The sequence below is a fragment of the Taudactylus pleione genome, unplaced genomic scaffold, assembly GCF_031769625.1.
Source record: "Taudactylus pleione unplaced genomic scaffold, aTauple2 ptg000032l, whole genome shotgun sequence".
Lineage (NCBI taxonomy): Eukaryota > Metazoa > Chordata > Amphibia > Anura > Myobatrachidae > Taudactylus > Taudactylus pleione.
In genome coordinates, this window is record NW_028284434.1 from 10,586,968 (window position 1) to 10,603,431 (window position 16,464).

The 16,464-nt window shown below is 43.0% G+C and overlaps 1 protein-coding gene across 1 annotated transcript; it reads left to right on the plus strand.

The window, feature by feature from the left end:
• Window positions 1-7,754: 7,754 nt before the first annotated feature.
• BHLHA15 (basic helix-loop-helix family member a15) lies at window positions 7,755-8,306 on the plus strand. The gene has a single exon (XM_088451863.1). It carries the CDS (start codon window positions 7,755-7,757, stop codon window positions 8,289-8,291), a length of 537 nt encoding a protein of 178 aa, XP_088307989.1. The 3' UTR covers window positions 8,292-8,306.
• Window positions 8,307-16,464: the final 8,158 nt, after the last annotated feature.

A 16,464-nucleotide genomic window follows, 5' to 3' on the forward strand; every position in this document is an offset into this window, starting at 1 on the left:
CCAGAGATGTTCAATCGGATTCAAGTCTGGGCTCTGGCTGAGCCACTCAATGACATTCACAGAGTTGTCCTGAAGCCACTTCTTTGATATCTTGGCTGTGAGCTTAGGGTCGTTGTCCTGCTGAAAGATGAACCGTCGCCCCAGTCTGAGGTCAAGAGCGCTCTGGAACAGGTTTTCATCCAGAATGTCTCTGTACATTGCTGCATTCATCTTTCCCTCTATCCTGACTAGTCTCCCAGTTCCTGCTGCTGAAAAACACCCCCACAGCATGATGCTGCCACTACCATGCTTCACTGTAGGGATGGTATTGGCCTGGTGATGAGCGGTGCCTGGTTTCTTCCAAACATAACTCCTGGCATTGACACCAAAGAGTTCAATCTTTGTCTCAGACCAGAGATTTTTGTTTCTCATGGTCTGAGAGTCATTCAGGTGCATTTGGCAAACTCCAGGTGGACTGCCATGTGCTTTTTACTAAGGAGTGGCATCCGTCTGGCCACTCTACCATACAGGCCTGATTGCTGCAGAGATTGTTGTCCTTCTGGAAGGTTCTCTTCTCTCCACAGAAGAATGCTATAAATCTGACAGAGTGACCATCGGATTCTTGGTCACCTCCCTGACTAGGGCCCTTCTCCCACGATCACTCAGTTTAGACGGCCGGCCAACTCTAGGAAGAGTCCTGGTGGTTCCGAACTTCCTCCATTTACGCATGATGGAGGCCACTGTGCTCATTGGGACCTTCAAAGCAGCAGATATTTTTCTGCACCCTTCCCCAGATTTGTGCCTCGAGACAATCCTGTCTCGGAGGTCTACAGACAATTCCTTGGACTTCATGCTTGGTGTGTGCTCTGACATGCACTGTCAAGTGTGGGACCTTGTATAGACAGGTGTATGCAGGGGCGTTTCTAGTGAGGAGGGGGCTCGTGTGCAGTGTCCATCACGGGCCCCCTCCTCTCCGTTCGGCAGCGCACTGAGCTGTGCGTGCCCAGAGTTATAAACTGTGGGCACTAGAGTGTGCCCAGAGTCTATAGCGCAAGCGTCGGTCACTGGGAAAATGGCCACTGCAGCCATTTTACCTGTACTTCGCATGCGCAAATTATGGGAAAATGGCCACCACGGCCATTTTCCATACGTTTTTACAGCGCCGGACCCCCACGCTGACATGGGACTCCAGAGAGGTAAGTATATTATGGGTGCAGGGTGTGCAGTGCGAGGGCCCCCTGGACACCCTGCACCCATTATAGATATATATATTGTACAATTTTGAGGGCAAAAATGAATTTATTCCATTTTGGAATAAGGCTGTAACATAACAAAATGTGGAAAAAGTGAAGCGGTGTGAATACTTTCTGGATGCACTGTATGTGGCCAAATTAGGCAATATTTGCCTGTCCAGGCCCTCTAGTCCAGCAGCCAGATCACTTTCAGCATCACTGGGAACATGCCCAATAATGAGCCAAGCTACATCAATTATGCTATTAATGGACAGTTTAGTAATATTCAGAACACATGAAACAATTTTGAGCCAATTATACAATACTGACTGCGATGCTGCAGCTTGGGAACCTATTCAGTGTCCATAATCTCAAAAAAACATGGGATACTAAGGGGCATATTCAATTAGCCGCGGGGTTTACCCCGCGGCTAATTGTTGTGCTGGCGGGATTCAATTAGCGGGGATTCCACGTGCGGGTGTCCCTGAGACCCCGCGCGCGAGTCCCCGCTGTTTGACTTTACCTCGCACCTCATGTAGGTGCGAGGTTAAATCAGCGTGAGACCGCCCTATTCGGCCTCGCGCGAGCGGGTAAAACACACTGATTCCGCAGTTCTCGCGGAATCAGTGTGTTCTCGCGCGAGAGTCCCTTTGTAATGACGTGGGGAAATAGCTATTTAATTGAATAGCTAAACTCCGCGTCGCGGGACTTTAGCCTGTCAATTTGCCGCAGGTGAAATCCCGCAGCTAATTGAATATGCCCCTATGAGATTGTACTCGCTTCAGTGAGCCCCAGTACTAAAGTTAAGGCTAGAACCTAGAGCTTGAGGATAGGTTCTCACAATTGTTCGACTATCCCCAAAGCTATCTAAACGTTGCTTTGCTTTGTTTTTCTTCTTTTTGTAATTTGCTGTATTTCAGCATAGCCGGTCTGTCTTTATTTCTGCTTTAGATTTATCGTAAAAAAAAAAAAAAAGTTTCATTTGATGACTTTAGTCCTGATGCAGAGCTTGACAACTCATGTGTACAGTACATTAAAACACCATATTCCTCTCCATTTCATGATTTATCCAGCTCTGCACTGGTAGAAAATACGCCAGGTTTATTCAAGCATAGAAAGTCCAGATACACCCGACAGTGTCATAAGCACAGGATTTTTTTTTTTAAACCTGTGATTCTTGATACCAAAAATGCATTAAGTTTGATTTAAATGAAAAATTCTCTAGATCAGAGGTTCCCAATTTCGGTCCTCAAGGCACCCTAACGGTCCAGGTTTTAAGGATAGCCATGGTTGAGCACAGATGGTTAAATCAAATTGACTGCGGTACCAATTAAGTCACCTGTGCCCAAGCATGGTTATACTTAAAACCTGGGCCATTGGGGTGAATTGAGGACCAAGTTTGGGAACACCTGCTCTAGAGTTCAGCTGGTATAATCTTTCTTCCTGGGTATGAATGAAAGTAGCAAAATATGAATTCGAAAACACGACCACAAATTAATATAATACAGGCACGAACAATGGGACAAGCAACTATCAGCTTCAGACAGTGGTATCACTGGTGTATGCGCACCCAGTGCGGCAAGTAAAATCCCTGGCAGAAAAGGGGGTGTGGCCTTGTGGAAAGCAACCCACCCCCCGCTCCCTTCACGGTTTCATCACTCTTGAGGCATGCCCATCACTCCGGGAGGTGCCGGGCTGCTCCCATAGACTCTCGAGAGTTGGAGCTAGGCCGTGCACACTAACGTCACAGTGCAGTGTACGGCTCCAAGGGACTGTGGAGGAGTTGACAATTTGGTGTCACCTCCTTGCAGGAGAGCTGAGCATGCCTCGGTCACAGTTAGGAGAGCTGAGTATGCCTTGGTCACAGTTAGGAGAGCTGGGTCTGCCTCGGTCACAGTTAGGAGAGCTGAGTATGCCTCGGTCACAGTTAGGAGAGCTGAGTATGCCTCGTTTACAGTTAGGAGAGCTGGGTCTGCCTCGGTCTCAGTTAGGAGAGTTGGGTCTGCCTCAGTCACAGTTAGGAGAGTTGGGTCTGCCTCGGTCACAGTTAGGAGAGCTGAGTATGCCTTGGTCACAGTTAGGAGAGCTGAGTATGCCTTGGTCACAGTTAGGAGAGCTGGGTCTGCCTTGGTCAGTTAGGAGAGCTGAGTATGCCTCGGTCACAGTTAGGAGAGCTGAGTATGCCTTGGTCACAGTTAGGAGAGCTGAGTATGCCTTGGTCACAGTTAGGAGAGCTGGGTCTGCCTTGGTCAGTTAGGAGAGCTGAGTATGCCTCGGTCACAGTTAGGAGAGCTGAGTATGCCTCGGTCACAGTTAGGAGAGCTGAGTATGCCTCGGTCACAGTTAGGAGAGCAGACCTTTACTGTATTTGATCTGCAGGGGACCACCCATCCCCTCCCCCATCCTGACTCTCTAAGTGTAAGTCGGTGCAAGTACCAAAACTGCACAGTACACATTGTAGTATTTTACGCTAAGCAAACTGGATTACATCTAATCAACCACAAAGAATCAGTCTCTATAACTCTAATTTCCTGACGATAAATCTTTCTTCAGACACAGCCCTTTGCCTGTAATTATACCAGAACTGGGGAAATCTGCCTAGTAGAATGAAAAGTTACAGTAGCTCAGTGGGTTACAGGGTGACTTTGGACATGACAGTTATGATCCGGTTACAGCTTATAAATGAAGATAGCATCCTCTTTCCATGTATGTGGAGGTTTGGCTCAGTTTATACTCTCTTACATCTTCATCAGAACAAACAAAGCCCTGACAAGTTCCTGGGTCTATGTTAGATGTATGTTTGCTCTTTATTTGTCACGTTGAAGCTCATGTTTCTTATCTATAATCATGAGGCTCCAGCGCTGCATACATAGTCTGCAGATTAAGAGTCATTGTTAAACAACACACTGAAGCTGTAGAAATCCTAAACGTGCACTTAAACCAATTCACTTTCCATGCAAGAGATGGCCACTCTCCCCGGTGGCCAACTGAAGCGGCTGGCCGGCCACCGCAGAAGCAGTATAGTCTGGACACTAGAGAGTGCCCGGAGTCTACTGTGCATGCGCAGAATGCCGGAAAAAATGGCCGCGGTGGCCATTTTCCAGTGTTCTGTGCAGCGCTGACACCCGATGCGGGTCCACGGACAGGTGAGTTTTAAATTATATGGGTGCAGGTGTGTGGTGCGGGCCCGTGTGCCCAGCCACCCTACTCCCATTATAGATACGCCCCTGGCGAGCGGGATGTGTTAAAGCTCAAAAGCATTTTTGGGATACATTGCAAAAGAAGCCGGTATTTCCCCTGCATGCATAGAATAATAAATACATTTATTTGCACCCCTTCAAGTGCTACATGGTTTGTTCCAGATACAAAGTTACTTGCTGTTTTTTGCCTTGCTCCCACCTCAGAATCTGCCCATACTGTAGTAAGCTGAGGATGCAGCAGACAACCAGAGTTAGTGCAGCAGCTGACCTCTTCAGTTTGTATAATGTGAAAACATATTATATATATACACACACACTATAGAAAAGTCATACATTCATTGACACCATCAGCTATTTCTACTTACCAGCTTAGTAAATACACTTAGGGCCTGATTCATATTTGGGAATAGAGTAAGAAATAGCAAGTAACTGTGGACCTGGATAAACCATGTTGCAATGCAAGGGGTGCACATAAATATATATATATATATATATATATTATTATTTTTTTGCATGCAGGGTAAATACTGGCTGCTTTTGCATGTAGCCTAGAAGTGCTGGACAGCATTATTCTTACACTGCAATTTACAGTTCAGTTTGGACCCACCCCTCCCAAATCTAAATCTCGCTGCACATTTACATCTGCCCCACCTGCAGTGCAGCCTGGTTTTACCAACATGCACAGTTAAGGGGCGTACACACTGGGCGATTAAAGTGGACGACTGAATGATAACGATATCGTTCAGTCATTCACTATATCGTCCATTTTTTACACCAAAACGATGAACGATGGTGATGTGCGTTCCCGCAGGTCGTTCGTCATTATCGTTCATCGAGCAAACATGCAGGCCAACCTCACGATATCATCAGGTTGCTGCATGTTGGGGAATGGGGAGAGAGCCCGGTGCTGAACGATATCGTTAATGATATCGTTCAGCGGGTGTGCTCAATGTCATGAACGACATAGAGCACACCCTGCCAGGGACACGCTAGACGATATTGCTCAAGGAGCATATCGTCTAGTGTGTATGCTCCTTTACTTGCTCTATCGTACGCTAATCCCAAATCTGAATCAGGCCCTTGGATCCATGAACACGGATAGGAGTTGGGACAACCTGACTGAGCATTTATTATACAATTTTTGTTTCTGTTGTGATTACACATAAAAGTTAGATTTTTATTTATTTAATTAGTTTTAAAACTTTTTTTTTTTTTTTTTTAAAAGACTGATTTATATTTGTTGTTTTCGTGCTCCGTACTTTTATGCAAAGTCGTCATTTATTATGCTGCAGTCTCAAGATAATGCTTTTCTGTATCAATGAATAATGGATTTGGGACCTAGGTGTGCAGGAAGTTACAGCACTGATTCCCACCAGCAATAGCACGTTACTGCAGATGATGGCCATAGATAGAGCATTATGCCTTCAGTTACATGATGTGCTTAAGTTGTTCATTCTATTTTCTTTTATTTATAGGGCATCACAATGGGTACGCAGCACCTTAGAGAGTGTATATACAGATACAGTGCAAATATAAGAGAATATAAAGTGCATACAAATCACAATACAAACAAAAAAGAACATAGGACACTGTTAAAAACATGTTAGGCATCATTTCTGAGTGTACAGTCACCATAACCACAAAATCAGCGCTGGCTGAACCTGTACCCTAGTAGTTGGGCGCAGCAGACAGGATCACAGGAGGAGAAGATAATGGAATAAGGAAAGGAAGAGTACATAAGGGAAGAAGGCTGCTGATAGCTTAGAATCTATAGGCAGGGTTGCTATAATATTCCTTTACTCAGACATACTGTATATGAATCACACAGGTTCTGTGGCTGGTTGACATCAAGTCTGTATTTCACCTGGTTAAAATCAGCTACAGAGCCTGTGTAATACATGTGTGCCGCGCCTGATTAATGGTATACTAAAACAGCCTTACTTGCAGGGGAGAATCAGACAAACACGGGTGACACAATTCTTGTTGACTTTACATTTCTGCACATTGGTTAAAGTCAGCAGCGGCTCCTGCCCTCTTGCATGAGGGGGGCTGCCGCTGCTGGTCCGGCCTGCCGGGTCCCTACGCAATGGATCTAGCAGACGCCAGGACCCGCACATGCGCACAAGTGATGGTGGCTCAGCGCACGTGCATAACACCAGCTTCTAGGGACTGTATCAGCTGCAGACCCTAGAAGCCAGGTAGGGCTGTCTGAAATGCAGCTAATTGTAGCCTGGACTGGCAGTCCCAGGGGAGAAAACACCTCTGTTCTGTGCATGACTGGCAGGTAGAGCATCCAATGGAAAGCCACTGCCAGTCACAGCTGGCTCACTGAGGTGGAAAATTTTTCTGGGAGGCTGCAGCCCTGCAGCTCCTAGGTAACATTTGTCACTGGTTAAAATCTATGTTTAATACCTACAATGAAAAAGCTATCTTTGTCTTTATTTCCTAGGATGGGTTTCCTGCGACTAATGCTTTGTCAGGGCGTCACAACCCATGTAGGCAATCTCATAGAGTGTTGGTTATTGCATTCTTATTTGACCAATAGCAAGCGAGAAATCTTGGATTCAATCACCCTAGTAAACTATTAAGGTGCGTTTCCACTAATAGACATACAAATAAGAGCACGATTACGACATTGCAATCGTGCTCTCGTTTGTATGTCTAGTGATGTGCCTAGGCTGAACGTTCAGTCTAGGCACATCCATAATCCCCGCACATGCTGAACCTGATGGGATCATCATGTTGACCAGCATGTATGGGCAATGATAGATGTCGGAAGCGACCAGCGTGCACGCGCATCGCTGGTTGCTTCCGACCAAAACATGTCCGATGCATGTGCGATTTGCAAGGGATTGCACGATAACGACATCGTTATCGTGCAATCGCTTGCCAAAATCGCCTAGTGGATACCGCTCTTAACTGTTGCTTTGCTGGAGATGGAAAATTAGCAACATCTAGAGATAACAATATAGGGACAATAATTCTATGAATAAAAGAGGAAAATTATTTTTTTGGTGCAAAATGTGATCTTCCAAAATCCATAACAGCTATACCCTGATTGATTCATTCATTCACTTACATATACATTCTAATCACAGTGTCCCTTTAAGAATTGTAGGACGTGTAATAAAGCCACAAAGAACACATGGTTACAAAAGTACATTTTTTAAATGATAATTTGTTGTGCGGTGAGTTGTGAAACTGAATTTTCAATATCACACAGCTGTTCAGCACCAAGGATGGTTTCTAATTTACTCATGTGTTTTTGCAGAATTTAATGTATGTAGCCAGAGGACGCATTCTGGGAAGAATATCAATATATTGGCCGTACTTCCTCTAAAACATGAAGACAAAGGCAAGAACAGCAAGACGAAGGCTTGAAATTGATTTGGAAGATGAAGACAGCCCCGCCCAGCAAACTTCTAGCGAGGATGATAATGATAAGTGTTACGTCTACAAAGAGAAGAATAAAGGCAAGAGCTTGGAGCCGGGTAAGAGCGCAAGCAGGAGGAAAAGACAACCACCCCAGGGTAAGGAACACAGTGTCCGCAGGCTGGAGAGCAATGAGCGTGAGAGGCAAAGGATGCATAAGCTGAACAATGCCTTTCAGGCGCTAAGAGAAGTCATCCCGCATGTCAGGGCAGAGAAGAAACTCTCCAAAATTGAGACACTCACATTAGCCAAGAATTATATAAATACTTTAACTGCTACCATACTGAACATGTCCAGTGGATGCTTACCTGGTGTGCAGGACACAGACATGAGGAGAGTTGCTGGGAAGTTCTATCAGCACTACCAGCAGCAGCATGGAGAGGAGGACAATGATGAACACTTAGAAAAGTACTCTACGCAAATCCACAGCTTCAGACAGGGCAGCTGATGTCCGACACAAGAGAGAGTTTTTTATTTTATTATTAGGCACATTGTAGAGAAAATGTAAGACTTTATTTTCCTATGAACATATAGATGCACCCAGGTACTGGGAAAGAGAAATATTGCTTTTATGACCAATCATGTGCACTTTACTAGGCTGTTCTGATTACAATGGTGATTATTTGTGGAGAGTTAGAATTGGGTACATATATTTGGCTAAAACATTAGGGATTAGTGTTATGTGGGTTATTGTGGAATTAAGGTACTGCAATGGGTACCTTACTGATCCTCAATGGCTTTCTTTTCATTCCTTTTAGTGTCAATGTAAAGGGCATTGGTGGGTAATACAATAAAAATTACACTGTAGGAAATGTGCATGTAAACTATGTGTGATGAGTTACCTGTATGTAAATATGTATATATATATATATATATATATATATATATATATACATACATACATACTCATCTGGATTCATACTATACTTGTTAGTCTCGGGTTGTAGAAGAGCAGCTAAAGTTGATGCTTTTCTGCTGGTTGTCAGCATAATCTGTATCTGAACTAAAACGCAATGGTGTGACAGCCAGCACATTACATTGCAAGATAAAGATTTTTTTTTTTTTTGCCATTTAGTTACTATTACATCACAAGTAAGGTCAATAGTTTTGTATTTATTAGAAAACTATTTTTCGGTAATATCTTAAATTGCTTTATTATTGAGACTAAGGGGCCTGTTTAAGACTCTTCGCATTTTGGCCTTAAACAGTATAATTTCTTATTGTCACATATTGCAGAGATGGAAAATTAGTTTTTGGGGCCATTATGAAAAAAAAAAACACCTTATCACGGATGTGATAAGAGCCCATCCCGGCAGAAAGTGCATTACTTCTGGGTTCTGACCCAGCTTACCTACTGCACATGCATGGCCATCGTGCTGGTGGGGAGGGATCCGAAGATAAATAACTTCCTTCCAGGAGAATGTATGACACATGGGGTGGAATAGCTGGATTGCATGTTCTGGATGTGTGCTGGACAAGTTGCGTGATGCCACAAGTCATCAGCTTTCAGTGATCACAGAGAGCTGCACTTGATGAAGCAATTTGCATAATTACAACACTGTCTCCTGCCCACTTTGCAGGACAGTCAGTAACCTTCTCTTCTGGGAGACCTCCCAATATTCCAAGAGTCCCTAGGACAGTCTGGGAGAATAGGAAGCTATAGGTGACAAGTGCCCAGTAAGCAGAGTTGCCAATATAGACTTGCAAAAGTAAAGTAGTGGTTGTAAAACAAATTACAAAAATAACTAAAAAAAAAAAAAAAAAAAAAAAAGTTTTTTGAAACCTGATATTTATGAAACTTTTCTGAATATCCTTCTGCCTTGATTATTGCTGAATTTGCAGTTGGTGTGGGTATTCATGCCAGAATAATAATTTGATTTGTGGGGATTTTTTCTTTTAGAAGTTCATTTTGAACATGAAAAAACTAACATTTCATTTTTTTTAATAAAATGATAAACATCAACTACATTTTAATTGGAGGTTTTATCACGAAAGAATGTCATCAGTTCCTTACAACAAATGCAACAAGATGAAAAAAACCCTACGTTTTATTTGTCTTCTTTTAAAAACGGAAAAATTCACAGAGACATTTTCATACCTTCATTTGTCTGTGACTACAGTAATGTTCATTTCTATCTTTGTGTTGCAATAAAAACATCAAGGAAATGGAGAGCAGTCTGCAATTGGACATGGAATATTATTTAGAAAAAAAACAAAATGATTTTAGAACAAGTGTCCAGCATGGAAAATAAAATACAAGTTATTTGAGCACAAGTAATAGTCCATTGATGAATACAATGGGGAGGATTCAGAGTTGGGAGCAAAGCAAGTAACTTTACACCTGGAACAAACCAAGCTGCAATGCAAGGGGTACAAATCCAATTATTATTTCTGCATGCAGGGTATATGCTGGCAGCTTTTACATGTAGCCCACAATGCTGGACATCTCTCTTGTTACATTGTTATTTAGATTTGAGTTTGGATACGCCGCTCTCACATCTAAATCTCTCTACACTAATTCATGTATGATCGCAATCGCCGATGTTCACGTCAGTGAGCAGTTATCAGCATGTGCAAAGATACTTTTTGCGATCGCACTAACACTGGGATTTTTATCGTAGAGTGATTGACAGAAGGGACTGTTTGGGGGAGGTAACGGGGAGTTGCTGGCGGTTTTCGGGGCGTGTATCTGCGTTCAGTTGCGATCGTGTATGCAGTGAAACATGGTGTCTGTGTCTCTACTGCCGCGGCCAGTCTGCGGAACCATAGGGGCTCCCTAGCAGTCGATGTTCCTCCTTCCTGCGTATTAGTCTGTGTAAGTGTACGCAGTTGCAAATGACTTGGCGATGGCTCCGGTGGGCGTCTATCTTCCTTTCTGGGCAACTGCTTCACCTTCTGAGATTGCAGGTCCGAAGCCTAAAGTGGGAATGCAATTATACAATTGCGTACAAACAAGAATTAGGCCCACAGTTCTTTGCTCCCAACTCAGTATTCGTTCTATAGGCTTTATCTGACAACCTCCAGTTTCGCCTAAGGAAGAAACAAATTGTGCAGGGTTTCATAATATATCAGTGTAATGCTCGGCTCAGTGCTCGGCTGTTTGCTTTCAACAGTAGCAATAGGGTGGTTGTTTTTTTTTCTTTTAGCTGTGTTTTATTGGCACTGAATGTGGACTCAGCTCTTGTGAACAGGATCTGTAGAGAGGATTTAATTTTCAAACCAAATAAATGCAAATATTAACCAAACGGGTTACGCTCAATGTTCAAAGAAATGTCAGGAGGATATAATTTACCTCATTGCCAGAGGGGCTCACAACGGATTGTGCTCCGTGCCAAGTGACAGACTATAAAATACGTATCAGGATTTACGCGCGCCTCCTTAGTGTGCGTGCCTGGCGCAGTTAAATGAAATCACTGTTTATCTTCTGGCTTGCTAGTTAGGACAAATCTTGTTTGATCAATCTGCATTTCCTCCTCATAGCATCAGCCAGTTGGCAGGGACAGGGGTGTTAATGACACCACAGGAAAAGTTAAACATTCGCTGATGTTTTATAATGATCGCACACACGTGTTGGTGAGCATGGGCCCCCATGCTGTATAGATACAGGACTGTCATTTGTAATTGTGAATTAGTGTAACTGTCGCAGTACAATAGCCAAATAAGGGAAGTCTGTATTTTTACATTTCATTTTATCATCTGATTTAAATCAAAGAGGACCAAATGCGATACAGTAAAGCCTCCAAACAAGTTTTATTATGATCAACTCATGTACCTTCCTTTCAACTACAGCAGAATAGCCCCACGTTGCTGTGGTTTGTGAGACACTGACACTAATATATCAGTGTATTGGCTGCTTGGCGTGTCAGAGGACCGTTTCTTGTGACGTCATACTGTCATGGAAAGATGCATCACACAATTATTTCACAATATGATGAAAGAGGTTTAATTCTGCACATTAAAATATATTTTATTTACATTTTTGAAGGATGAGATATAATTTCTTGTTAAACCACTGTGTACCCATGTCTACTCTATATATAGCAGTTTTAATTAGACTGAAACTTACTTTGGGGTCTATTTACTAAGCAGTGTTAGGAGAAGTGAAAAATGAAGAGTGAAAAGTGATAAGGTGCCAGCCAATCAGCTCCTAACTGCCATCTCACAGGCTATGTTTGAAAAATGACAGTTGGGAGCTGATTGGCTGGTACCTTATCACTTTTCACTCTTCACTTCTCCTAACACTGCTTAGTAAATAGACCCCTTTATCTTACAAGAAATATTCACAAATATATGTGCAAAAGTCCCCATAACCTGTCGTAACTAAATATATAGAAAAAAAAGGCTGCGATTTGTGTGTGACGAGTCATTTCACTGTGCACATCGTAATGTCTGTCTTTTACATAGAGAACTGCTGTAGTTACAAAAAAGTACAAAAGACAATCGCTTGCTGTGAGTAAGATAACTAGAACAATTAAAAATGGAATGTATTAAATTCCGTGAACATGAATCTGGAAACAAATACATAAAAGTAAAAAAAGAGATCAATGCAAAATGTAAGGGATTAAGACGTATATTTACTAAAGGTCGATTTTAATTGATTTGAAATCAAGCAACATCGATGTTGTGTTTCTGGAGATAAATCACATTTACTTAAGGTGGGTACACACTATAGCGATATAGCTGCAGATCGAGTGATCTGCATATGGTCGTTCATACACACTGAACAAGCATCATCTGCATGCTGCAGCGGGTCGGGCCAGCCCTGGGGCGGGTAGGGGGCGTGGCCTAACCGCAGAAGACATGGCCATGCCCCCTTCAAAAAAGAACACATTCACGGCGCCACGCTGCATGCTGGGGAGGGGGGCACTGTGTGCCCCTCAGCCCAGAGCACAGGCAATGGGGGATATGATCAGCATGATCGCTACCCCCCTTTGGCATAGGAGACTGCTCTGGCTGCTGTTTTAGCAGCCTCAGACAGTTTCCCAGTGCAGCCCAGCACACAGCAGTGTGTGCTGGGCTACTGTGACCTAAGAGGGAGAGGGAGCTGTGCCGGACCTGGGAAATTAGTACTCCCTCCCCCTCTCAGCGCCCCTGTGTACGGGCGATCGGCTGATCGCCCATACTCACTTGCCGATGGACAGATATGTCTGCATACATATCGGTTCATTGGTTGTGCAGCACAGCCAATGCGATATGTCTGTGATCGACTTCGTTCACAGACATATCGTCTGTACACACTGGCCAACGGGGGCACGATATATTGGCCGATCAATTGATCGGCCAATATATCGGCCAGTGTGTACCCAGCATTACACTTAAAAAAAAAACAAAGGTCTGTTAGTCAATGTGTGTGTTTGCCCCAGAAACACGACATCGATGTTGATCGATTTAAATTGCCCTTTAGTAAATATACCCCGAAATGTCAAATGTAAATAAATAGTAGTAAACTAAGATTTTGTGTAAACTTTTGTGACCACTAATCCAAAAATAATAGCCTAAGATTCCCGGTAAGTCTCAAGTATGACATGTCCTGATTTCTCCATGTATCTATCTGCAAATAACAAAGTCCACCAGCGCAAACTCTATTAAGTATTGTTTTTTATGTATATTTTTAATAAAGAGTTATTATATGCATTCTGTGTGTTCTGTCTTCCTTCCATAATTATAACAGTTATTATCTCCACAAGTGGGACAGTGCATTTTGTGAGATAGCAGTGCTAGTTCTTCATGGTCTCAGGTACATTTCTAAGAGAAGTTCAAACTTGTACCCTAGTTATTAAAGGTTAAAATGCATTGCCTGTCTTTCTGTGCTCATGTATGCTCTGTTTCTGACATCAGTTTTGTAGTATTTATCTCCGGTTTTACACCACAATGGAGCAGGAGTGTGTTAAACTTTTAGAAAAATGAAGATTACAATTGACATTGTAAATTGTTTTTTCTCCTGACAATCATTGAATGAAAGGTATGTTAACATTCCTGCTTAGTACTGCACTCATTTCAAGAGTTAGGAGGCATCCATTTTGTGAAGACTAAGGGGCATATTTAATAGGCTGCGAGAAAAGCAAAAATCCCGCACCTGCGAGGTTTTTCCTGCAGGTGCGGATTTTTTGCTATTCTATTAGGTGCGTGTTTTTATTAAAACACGCACCGGGGCGGGGGGGTGGGGGTGTTTCATGCACCTCCTGAGCAAGCGTGATTTTTCCTAAAATCAATGATTTTAGGTAAAATCACCGGGACTTGCTCTGGCACCCCCCCTGAGGACTAATTAAGCAATTTGAAGTATCCAATTAGCTTAATTAGTCCTTAATTGCTTACCTCCTGCAGCACTGTCTTCTTCATCCTGCGTCGGGAGCCGGCTATTCAGCAGCAGTGGAGAGTATGTTAGTGTGTATGGTGTATGTAGGTGTGTATGAGTGAGTGTGTGTGTCCCACTGTCAGTGTGCCCCCACAGTGTTTGTGTGGCCCCCCGGAATGGGCGCTGGGAGAACTACATCTCCCAGCAGCGCTTGCCCCTCCCACCAGCCCCTGGGACTCCCAGCAGCCCCCTCTCCAGTAAGAAGAGAAAGGGGAGGCCACCGGGAGCCGCAAAGACCCCAGGCAAGGTAAGTGGAGTTTTTATTTTTTATTTTTAAATTACACAGCGCAGGGTTTTCAGAACTGAAAACCCCCCAACCAGTATTTTTGGAATTGAATATGGAAGCGCGCATACCCACAGTATTTTGAAATTGGGCGCAAGGTTTTTACCTCGCACCCAATTGTATATGCCCCTAATAATTTTCTAGGCATCCAGTGACTTCATTGAGGTATTGCCTGACTAATATTTATGGAGGTATTGGTTCCTACTTAATGGAGAGCTTGCATTCTCATGAATGTTAGGTCAGCCAACAAAATGTATTCTGTGGAGATGATGTAAATTTTTTGAAGAAAAGCTATATAAAAAAAAACCAGCAGCTTATTTTGATATTGATTGAGATCCAATTACAATTCAATAAAAATGATATTGCCAAATTAGTTTACATCTGTTAAGGGTAACAAAGTGTCGCTTCTGTGACACAAGTTTATCGCAATGAATTTTGGCAGCAAATATAATAACGTAGAGTCTCTCATATGTAGAACAAAGATAAACAGAATGAAATTAACAATATGTGCTGAATAGGACACAAGACAAGACAAGGGAGGAAATAAAACAATAAGGAATGGAGGGGGAGGGAGGAAGAAAACCTATGAGCTTGCTGCTTACCAGAGATATTAATCTTTACTCTCCTACTGCTATGCAAGTGTCATATCTCATATAGTATAATAAACCATTTCAATTTGTGTTCTCAGAGACTTAGTATGCGGTTTTAGACCGATAAATCTAGGAACTCTATATATTGACCCCATTTTTTGAAGAATCTTAGAACACCATTCTCAACGCCTGGCATACCGAACGAAGGTAAGCCGGGAAGCAGGTGCGGACAGCCGCGGGGGTGGAGGGTTAGGTTAGGGGCTCCCGGGGGGGACTTAGGGTTAGGCACCCCCCCGGAGGGTTAGATACTTACTAGGGGAGGTTAGGGTTAGGCACTAGGGGGAGAGGTTAGGGTTAGGCACCCCTAAAGGAGGGTTTGGGGATGACAGGGTTAGGGATAGTGAAAAAACTTACCTGTCGGGATCTGCTGTTGTCAGTCTTCCGGCGTCGGGATTTGAACCGCCGGACTTAGGTTGGCCGGTCACACATACCGATTCCTTCTCGATAATGTTGACTGTCTTTCAAAGTAAAGAGTTTTCAATAACAGGAACTTGACAGAGGGGCTTTTTTGGAGGTCGAATTCAGCAGAATCACTTTATCTTGCAATGGCAACTATGATTGTCAGTAAAAGTATCAAATATTTAAGAGATTGCAGAGAATGGCAGTTCCTAAAGTCCACACATAAAATGCCAATGGGTCTAGAGATAGCTGAAGACTAAAAGTCGAATTGATGTAGTTGAGAACGTTGTTCCAAATCTTTTAATTTTAGAACAGCTCCAAAAATGATGGGAAAAGAGCGCATTCTGTGCAGTACATTTGGGGCATTGACCAGACTCATCAGCTACCATGTGTATACGTTGGCCTTGGGAAATATAAACCTGTGAATTGTGTGAAAGTGAACTTCTGGAAGATTAGCAGAGGGGAGTTCCATTGTGGTAAGTGACTCTGCTGAGGTGACATTATCAGGGAAGTCTTGGAGCCATTTATCATGCAAAGGTTTCCAGAGTTTAGTCTCATCTCCAATAAAGATATCTTGTCTTATACGAAATGGACATAACAAAAGATAACAATGATTGCAAGACGTCTTCTATATACATATAGGAGGCGAAAAAGAATTTAGAAAATGTCTCATTTGCAGATGCATATAAAAATGAGAATTAGGCAACCCATAGTGGTTTTGTAACGTTTGCAATGGAAGAAGAATACCTCCGGGGTCGAATATGTCCTTGTTTGCTATAAAGCCCTTTTCTTCCATTCCTTAAATTGAGTGTGATCAAGAGCCGGGGGAAAATGGATTACCGCATAATGGAATATGCTTAGACGAAGTGTGACAACTAGAGAGGTCTATTCATTTTTATCCAGGAGAAATATATGTCTCTAAAAAGTGGATTAC